This window comes from Schistosoma mansoni (genome assembly GCF_000237925.1).
Source record: "Schistosoma mansoni, WGS project CABG00000000 data, supercontig 0149, strain Puerto Rico, whole genome shotgun sequence".
NCBI lineage: Eukaryota > Metazoa > Platyhelminthes > Trematoda > Strigeidida > Schistosomatidae > Schistosoma > Schistosoma mansoni.
Genome location: NW_017386046.1, coordinates 579,191 through 589,471, shown reverse-complemented (window position 1 = coordinate 589,471; position 10,281 = coordinate 579,191). Strand labels below are relative to the sequence as shown.

The 10,281-nt window shown below is 39.0% G+C and overlaps 1 protein-coding gene across 1 annotated transcript in view; it reads left to right on the top strand.

Annotated features, from left to right (window-relative positions):
* The first annotated feature begins 6,757 nt into the window (after positions 1-6,757).
* Positions 6,758-10,281, top strand: part of Smp_163320.1 (ank repeat-containing, putative) — a 22,164-nt gene continuing 18,640 nt past the window's right edge. The window contains exons 1-3 of the mRNA XM_018799187.1: positions 6,758-6,796; positions 7,767-7,895; positions 9,841-9,861. Coding sequence (XP_018646649.1) covers positions 7,845-7,895; positions 9,841-9,861 — 72 coding nt within the window. The 5' untranslated portion in view covers positions 6,758-6,796; positions 7,767-7,844. The remainder of the gene's footprint in view (positions 6,797-7,766; positions 7,896-9,840; positions 9,862-10,281) is intronic.

Genomic DNA, 10,281 nt, shown 5'->3' with positions numbered 1-10,281 from the left:
GCGAAGTCAAGCGAGGCAGCCTTAGCGAATGACTCACTTATAATGGTGTCAGTCAGACTGGGGGTATTCGGAGCTCGATATATACATCCGATTAGTATTTTACATTCAAGGGTGTGTACAGTAAGCCACATCGAATCTGGTACTTTACTGAGGGTATGATCACTAAAAATTTCCGCCCTCATGTTTTTTGATGCACATATGAGACAACCGCCACCCTTCTTGGTGACTCGATCACAGCGGAAGAGCTCATACGTGTCTATTTGGAGGTACGTGTCTGTGATATCGGAGGACAACCAACTTTCCGTTATTAAAACAAGTGAGGGGCTGTGTAAAAGTAATAGGGCGCGTAGTTGAGTCATCTTATTCTGTATAGATCGGGCATTGATTAACATTAGTGTCAGGAAGGATGAGTGTTTGTCTAGTAAAATGGTATGCTGTAAACCCTGTGGTTTGTCGCTTTTACTATGAGAAGAGGAAAAAGTGGGAGTATTGGCTCTACGTTCTTGTTTGTTTAGTTTAATACCAGCATAGTTAACGGGAGAAAGGTGGTCGGAGGTTAGTTTGGCGAAAGAAGTATGTTCACGAGTGTTGGGTAGAATCGGGTGAGTTAAATGGATGGGCGGTGTATTCGGGGGGTGATCATGTTCCGTCAAGGAGCTTTTAAGACTAGAGAAGTTATCGACGGTGAGAAAGGTGTGTCACTCCCCATCAGGTCGGAGTATGTAGAAGGTGGTCTCAGAATAGTGGAATTGTCGCCCTCAACATTTGGAGACCCCATAGCAATACTGTTGAGGGGGAGAGAGATAAAAAAGGATGAGGTGGTGTGTGTGCCAAATTAGGGGAGATCAGAGAGTTATAAAGGGCGGTTTGGTTCTGGTAGTATTTAGAATCGATAGGTGGGTCCCCAAGCAGGCCAACATTATGATTGTCTTGTGTGCAGTGGGGTGTTCTACTCCTATTACGGGTAGTTAGGGGAGTTGTATGTTTCAAATAATTATTGCATGATTGTCTGACATTATTGCCGGGGATGGTGTTCCTGTTGTGTGGGCTGTGCTGATTCCTGTAACCTGCATGTTTCAAGCTATATGGCTTATTGGCATCATGTGTAAGTGTGGTTTTTGTCGGGCGTAACCTCACGTTAGGATATGGGGGTACTGCCAGTTCATTATGCTTGTTGTAATGCATTCGACTACTATGAGTAGGTGCATGTTGTGTATTGAGAGATCTGGAGTACTTATGGGTGTTTAGAGAGAATTTAGTATTATTTCGCATTACAGTGTTTGGGCGGTTATAGCTATTAGAGCGATTGATGTGAGGCTTGGGTTTTGGCTTTTCATTGGAGACACAAGAAGAGTGCTTTGAAACTGTAGATGCATAGGTGGGTGGGCATTTTGTTGTAGTTGAGTGTTTGGGTTTAGGGTGAATGGTTACAGCTGCCTGGTGTTTAGTCTTGTTCTTAGGACTAGTAGCAGTATGCGGCGTGCCTCCGTTTTTGGGAGGGGTGGGGTATGGTGTTTTAGGGATAGCGCTATGGCCAACGTTGTAACTGCAGCTACCATGTAGGCTGGGTTGATTGTTTTGCACTTCATTGGAGTTTCGACGTTGGATGGCAGTCTTGTCATGGGTGATTCTAACTTTCTTAAAGGTTGGAACGCGCCCCAGTAAAGACTGACTTTTAAGGAGGTGATTGGCTTCTATGATACTACCAAACTGAAATAGAATGGGACAAGAGGCTTTAGTCTGTGTTTTACGTAATCTTCTTGCTACACACCAAGATTGCGACAGTCCACATTCTTGTAGTAGAGTATTTTTAGCAAGCTTTAGATTCGTACTATCAGGTATATTATACGCAATGATATTGTGCATACACTGAAGTCTTTTCAGCACTTCAGCTGATATGTGGTCAATTATTTTTTCAGTGTTTTTTATAATTTCGAGATCAGGATTTTCCGGAACACTGATTAGGTATTTATACGGTAATAGGTCTTGAATAGTTTGGGTGAGGCTAGATTTTATTTGACTGCTTTTAGAACTATCACTGTTGAGATTATTAGAGTTTACATCAACATTATTATGGCCTATTTGGTTGCATAGACATTTGTTGCAAGTGTCTACCGGGTGGTCATCTTGTGCGTACTTAGTTGGGGGATAAGGTATATGTTTGGGTGAGTAGTCGAGATCTACATTATTAGGCTGGCTACTGTAGGTGGGCTTATGTGCACTCTGTTGGCCATTACACAGGATGACCGATTGTGGATTTATTGTGTGTATGGGGTCAACCGCACTGTCTAAATACCGCTCACAACGTGTGATGTGTGGGCTGTCAAATGATGTCGGGGTAGGCGGTAGGTGATTACTCTTATTTATATCTACAAGCGAGATGCAAGGTAGTGACAGGTCATGTCCAAGTACATGGTGCACGTCTAGTGTAGCTGTAGGAAGATCAGAGTATGATACAGACTGATCAGTGTGCTTAGAAAGCTTCACATTATTCGCGTGAGTGGTGGATTTAGATCTTTTGCACGTGCTATGAGCATCAGGAGAGATTATGTGTTTTTTAGATGACCTGGACATTATTAGAAGTAATGTAAATATAAATTTTGTATTGGGTGAGCAGCGACTGTTGTATCTTTACTTACTAGATGTGTAAAGTTTTATGGTAGAGTCAGATCAATATTTGCTAATAGCTAATATATTAACGTTAGTGAAAGAGGAAAGGTGGACAGCGTGTGAAATAGTGAGCTTAATGTACTACGTTGAATCACAGGATGGGGTGTCAAATTAATAGAGCCCTATCAGAAATGAAGTATTTTTCACTAATAAATGTTGTTAAATTAGAAGGAAACACTAATAATAATAAAAAGTATAACCACGTGAAAAAAAAATGAATTCCTAAAATCAATAGCTCTGTAAAACTTCGACATTAGTTTTACAAGACTCACTTAGATGAAGGCGCTTGGTCATGCGTTCGCACCAGACCACGGGTGGGGACGCCATGCTACGCATCCCCTTGTAGCTGTAAATAATTCCCCAAAATCAATAGCTCATTAAGTGTTCGACATTGGATGCTGACCACGTTGTTTAAGTGGACTTGTTTAGCTGAAGGCTTTCGGTCATGCATCCGTACCAGATCACGTTGCAACACGGCGTGGGACACAGCTCCTACGTTCATTAGCCAGCTTATAGTAAAGGTTCCTCCTCGATATATTGGTAACGTATCAAATATATCTTTCCTACCTCTCCTCGTCTGACTTCTGGTTTCTATTCGACTGCGAACGAACGATTATAGAAGATACTACTGGTTGCCAGTTGCAAAACTAGAATATCCGTGGTATCCTCACCCTACTACTAATAGCCAGTTTAGAAAATCTCACTTCTCGATATATCGATATCCCATCAAATATATCTTCAAACCTTCTGACTACAGATTTGAATGGGTTGGCACGTTTCGGTTATAAAAGGTGTTACTAGTTGAGTTATTGTCAAACTGCAAATACTCTTCTCATATTTAGAACCAATAACTGGAAATGTCACGCCTGATTTTTCAGCTTCTCTGTTGTATTGACGTTGCAGTGACTTGTACAGATTTCTTTTAACGTCTGTCCAGTTATTCTCTTATTCTTATATTTGCACCTAATAATCATTCACTATTTATGTTTGAAATCTTCAGTGCTTTACATTTGTAGGTCCGAAATTTGGTTTTATCTTACCAAATGACTGTACATTTACGTGGCAGTGTTTTATGCGTTCTGTATTCATACAAAGACAACTTAAAAATTCCAGTCAGAACCTTAATTTTTCACCCGTCCGGATATATTGATGATGCAACGGATGTTCTAGTTTTACAACTAGCTACCAGTAGCACCTTCTATATTCGATCGTTCACAGTCAGATAGAAATCAGAAGTCAGACGAGAAGAGGCAGGAAAGATATATTTGATTCGTTACCAATATATCGAGGACCTTTTCTATAAGCTGGCTAATGAACGTAGGAGCTGTGTCCCACGCCGTGTTGCAACGTGATCTGGTACGGATGCATGACCGAAAGCCTTCAGTTAAACAAGTCCACTTAAACAACATGGTCAGCATCCAATGTCGAACACTTAATGAGCTATTGATTTTGGGGAATTATTTACAGCTACAGATCACTCCCCCCCCAGTGAGGGAGTGATGCCCCTAAGACGTGACCAGACAGAAGTTTAAACCCAACGAGTTTGTCGTTGGTAAACACTCTTCTGATAGCTTGCTTCGTTTAGCAGCGTCTGGTCGTCTTTCCTTGCTATAGTCGAGATGTGATGTGTAACATTGCTGGTTACACAAGGTAATTTCGATTGCGATTGGTATATCCCGGGGTATTTGTCGAGTACTGATTGGTACGAGGGGTCTATGGTGTGCTTAATCGTGACTGGGGATAACCTGCAACCAGAACAAGGAGTTACGCAAACAGATAACTTAGTGTTTCCGTCTATTAACCTTCGTGAGCGTGTGTCGATGAGTAGATTGTGGTGTTGTAACAGATCTATACCAATGATTGGCATAGAGACATCTGCGACAACGAAAATCCAGTGTATGGGTTTGCATAAACCCACGTTAAGGTAGACGTACCTTTTACTGTAAGTAGCGATCGGTTTTCCGTTTGCCGCCTGTAAACTTAAAACAGACTCATGAAGTCTGTCGTCGGGATTTGCTGGAAGAACGCTAACTTCTGCGCCAGTGTCGACGAGGTAGCGAACTTTCGTAGTCACATCCGTGACATATAAGAGGCGGCTGTGTTCGCCGGCTACGATTGCCGTTAACGCGTGCCGGCTGGGAAGTTTCCCGAACTGTTTTCCGTGTCACTCGATTTTGAGGTCGGATAATTGCATGGTTTCCTTCAATTTCTGGAAGACTTACCGTACTGGTTATGGTACCAGCACCAGTCGGGGTTGTCTGGCTCTCGACCACGAGAGACAGATCGCCTACGTGAGACACTTCTACGTGAGGTTTTTGACCGACTACGGTCATTACGAACTCTAAGATATCGTGTAAGCGTGTGACATAGTTCGGCTATGTCAGTCGGGGTCGATTGGGGTTTTTCCTTGACGGAAAATACCTCGGCCTTAGAAGATTTGGTGATTTCCAAGATTCGATCGGCAGATGCATCTAGTTCATCTATGGCATTGTTTTGAAATGAAACAAGCACTGCCTGCACCTGATGAGGAAGTTTAGACGAGAAAAGTTGTCTAAATAGGCCATCATCGAAAGTTCGTTGGCCGTTAACCTCTCTCATTCTTAGCAACATATCTGTCGCAGAACCATGTTGCAAGTCAATATTGTTACGGAGTTGGTCTAACCGTTGTCGATCAGTTACGTCTCCGCGTCTTAAAATCGATAGTTTAAGCGTTTCGTAAGGTTCGGGAACATCACTAGTAAACATACTAGGTGTTACGTACCTGTTAAACTCGCGCGGTAACGCCTTAACTACCGCGAGGAAACGTGTGCGCGAGTCCGTGATTCCGTGCATTCAAAAATCGGCTTCTGCGTAGCAGAACCAGGACTCGATATTGTCGGGCCAAAATGGCGTTAACTGAATCGAAATAGGGGGAATAGACTTTAACTTAAGAACCTTAGGAGAGTGTTCCGTCATAGTAATATAGATAACGAAAAATGTCTAATTAAAATATATCCGGGAAAAAAAATTCTCGCGAAAAAAAGGTATATCACAATATATAAAATTCAAATAAAGAATAACAATGAATAATAATATTCCAAAATGGAACAGACTCACAGTATATTGACTTGGTGTACCAGATCACGTCGGTCTCACCACTGAGGATACGACGGATATTCTAGTTTTGCAACTAGCTACCAGTAGCACCTTCTATATTCGATCGTTCGCAGTCGAATAGAAACCAGAAGTCAGACGAGAAGAGGCAGGAAAGATATATTTGATTCGTTACCAATATATCGAGGACCTTTTCTATAAGCTGGCTAATGAACGTAGGAGCTGTGTCCCACGCCGTGTTGCAACGTGATCTGGTACGGATGCATGACCGAAAGCCTTCAGTTAAACAAGTCCACTTAAACAACATGGTCAGCATCCAATGTCGAACACTTAATGAGCTATTGATTTTGGGGAATTATTTGCAGCTACAATATATAATTTCCGAATCCACTTTATCAGTCTAATAGCTTCAATATATTCCTGAAATATAAATTTCCCAAGCACAACCGGTATTCGACCTTATTTCAACATTGCATCACCGTTATTTATGAGGAGAAGGTAGACAGAGTTATATAGAGTGTAAAGTCCATGAGTATCATCTAAAGACGATCGTTAATCATTCCAAACCATCAAAAGGCAAAGATGATAGTTAACCTGATAAAGAATCATGTGCAACATATACTCAGGGGATGGATGCAGAGAACGTAGACTCTCAAATCCAACGCAGCTGAAGAAGGTATTATGGTTGACGTAAGAAACGGAACAAATGGCCAAATAATTCTGAGTGTAAACATAATACAGGCTCCAACAAACACGACTTTAAACACTTTGTCTACTTATTAAGTAAGCCATTCATACTTTGTGAAAGTAACGCCTGATAACTTTATGAAGTTAATCAACAAGATCAAGTCTCGGCCTTTTATTCAAAAAGAAAAATAATTCGACTTTGACGACAGTATTGGGCATTGAGTGACGAAATTATGCCGGGAGGAATGCTTCTTGCGTTACGGTAGAAGGTCTGTTGTTCTATGCGTATACATCAGTAAATTTAGGTGAAACTTTATTACGGCGGCTATTTCAAACAATTTATTAGGTAATAGAAGAACATGTTTTAGCTTCAATATCCCGAAAAAGTAGTGAAATTATGAGATTAGTAGTTTCAGCATGGTAAATGAACAGAAAAATAAAGATCAAATGCCTTGTCAATACCAGGATTACGGACTAGCCAGATTTTAGCGGCATGTGCTCATAGGCTGAGTTAAAATTTTTAGGGTTAGGAATCCTAAGATTTGGGTAACTGGGGTAAGGATGTTAGTTTAAGAATTCTAGGATTATAACATGTGATAAAGTTCAAGAATATTGAGTAATTACAGAAACGTCGCCTCACCGTGAACGTTGCAATCGACATGGATATTTATAAAGTGATAATTGACTTAAGCCCGCTACTAATTAGAAGTCAAAGACAAAACCACTAACTAGATGAATTTATCATTTAACAAAATCTCATTCTTGTATGTAAAATATGAGCATAAAGTGAACATAATAAAGTGTTATGGAAGACTAGAGGAAGCTAACTTGTAGGTCATGTGTGCTCTAATCTATTCATACCTCACTGTAAGGCCTAATCTTTGGATATTGTGTCATCCTGCTAGAGGAGAATACGATGCGCTGGTTTAGTCAGAAAGATATGGTAAGAGTCAAACCAAGATGTTGCGTTAGTCCACGAATTTGCTGACTGTTGATTCTCCAACATCATCCATCTTCATGCATAGTCGTTCTCAATATCAGTGATGCTATTATAATATTCATTTTGGCTATTCCATCTTGTCCAGTTGATATGGTGTAGTTATTTGGGCCAAGTTCTGCGTTGTTTGTGGCTAACCGATCGGTTTCAGTGTTTGATTCAAGCATAGAACCCACTATAGCTCTTCCGGACGAAATAAAGCTTAGTTGACTCTTTTTCATTCTCTTAATTTCCGTAATGTTAGATTGTATCGTTTCATCTATTTCATAATCGTGAACAGTTAAAGTGACAACTTTTTCATTGATATGTTAATTTTCAGCAAAATCGCATAGATGTAGCATTTTTGACGCGAACACTTTCAAGTTTATTATCTGATAAGTTTTATAACTAGAAAAATATGATTATAACGGTACCGTCTTTAGATGATGGGAGTGGAAGCAATAGTATAGTAAGTTTGATTCTGTTATAAGCTTTTTCCACTGATATTATTGAATACACCTCATTTATAACCTCCTCTCTAACCTCTCACTTTTCTCCACTTAGACCCTTAATTCACAGGCCTCATCTTTTTGCAGCTTGTCAAGGTTGAATGTTTATACCTTGGATATTGTCTCTCATAACCTGGCTTTACTCAAGGAAATTAGGATATATTCAGCAGACTACATAATTATGTAGCATTCATCCAAGTGTTTTTCCTCCTGACATCTCAGTTCCGTGTCTTGGCAGATCGAACATAATTTTCCTTCAACAGGCTTATTAATACTTAAATATTATAGTACTTCTGAAATATAGATTTATATTTACTAACATGTAGTTCTACTTTGAATTCGTAACAAAGGTGAGCTTAACTAATAAACATACACGTATTAAGTCGCGAGAAATCTTTTAATAAAGTAATGTGAAGGCACTTGTTAGATTCTTCTAGGTCCAACTTCTTAAATGTGGCTTGGTGTTCGTAGTACGTTTGTTTGTACACTTCTGAAGCATTCTGGCACTGGTATCTTAAACAAAAACGGTCCCCTGTTTTATGCATTGTTACATGTTCTAGCTTAATACTAAGCTGACACGTGTTTCATCCTATTGAAATCGATAGTACTAATAACACTATATCTAATTGAGGAGATAAAAGCAAAATAAAGTGAACGGAAATTGAAGAGAAGTAATTTATTTATTTATTATTATTATCATTAGCTTTGTTCAATATTATATCTCGATACAATACAGAATTCTCAGCACAATGTTTTTCAGCATGTTTCCTTTTCTTACTTCTTGACCGATCCTGACGACGAATTCGGAGTGGTCACCAGTAAGAAGTTGGCAGTCCAGTCCATCGACATCAAAATGATGTACATTCTTTTCGCTGCATATTGCCACCAACCACGATATCTCTGGTTTGTTCTTTGTCGTTTGTGCAGCGAAAATTTGTACACTTTTCAGAAACGCACCTGAATAGGTTGCGCCATAAATAGCCATAATGATGTATTAAAACAATCAAAATTAGACAACTTATTGAAATATGTGGATAGCAGGAACAGGTAGCCCAGATGATCAAGCAGGCCTTTAGTGCCGGTACAGGTCATCATATCTGTTAGTAGTTAAATAAATGTTTACAAAATGAAGGAAAATACTTTGAGGTTTGAATCGTTATAAAAATCGACATACAAAGCAATGAAAAATCCTGTTCAGTAGTATTAACTAGTTGAAAAGTTACAGAATTTCACAGCAAAATGTTGTGTGTAGACAGTAGCTTTTAGTCAGTCGTGTTCCTTGTAGGTATAGATTCCTTTCGTATTTGCGCATCTTTGTTAAACCCGGGTAGATGGGGAGAAATAAATTACTTTATTTGTTTCATCTTCACTCTATTGTTCAAATATAAGTCACCCATTGTTAACTCTCTTCTGCCGTACTAAGCTTCATCTTTTGGAAACTCCCATCATAGTTTATATTTGGTAAAAATCATTTGCATTTGAGATTCTTCTTATAATCCCTCATGTTTTACAAGTTTAGTATTCAAAGTCAACACTATATGAGATTAAATATGAAACGTTTAGTTATATTAAGTGTATCAAGTTATGTTCTAGTGTCAACATATCAAGTATGTATTGTAAATAAAATTGGGCAGTCTCGGGTTCATGAAACATTTGTCTGATGGGCTTGGGTTGAAGGAAAAAAAATAGAAAACAATGAAGTAAACTATCCAATATCTCATAACATTAATTTGATCCTATTCCATATATTAGAAATTTCAATGTTACATTGTAACTATTTACTTGTCTCCCGCAACCTACATTTCCGTTTTCTTGATTTTTACACTACGACAAAGCAAGTATAATCATTTGTCTCGAACTAGTAAATTCGTAAAGTTATAGTAATGATGCTTTTTTCTGTTGTAGAATTCCACTTCTTTCCTCCCGGTAAGTTTCTGACCATAGATTATGTTTATGTACCATATATGTCCATTCATTACTGATCCTTTATCAAATGCCTGAAACCACATAAATCCTGAAGCGAAGATTTTGTTAGGAAACAAGGGAGAGGTTAATATGGCCAGTAAAAAAAAGCAGAAATAGTAGTTAGTAAGAGATACAGCTGAATTAAAAATACAGCCAATAAACATTTCTTTGAAGTGAGAAAGCTTACCTCATTATTATGATGGATGTATTAAAAAACAAAAGCAGGAACGCTACTGGCTACTATTTTGCATTATATCTGATAACCCGTCAATTTACTGAACTACATCATTACTGGGAATCTTACTGAGCATTCATGATGGATTGAAATTCGAATATTATAAAACTATCTTTCACACCGCGGGATTATACTAGAATCTGACC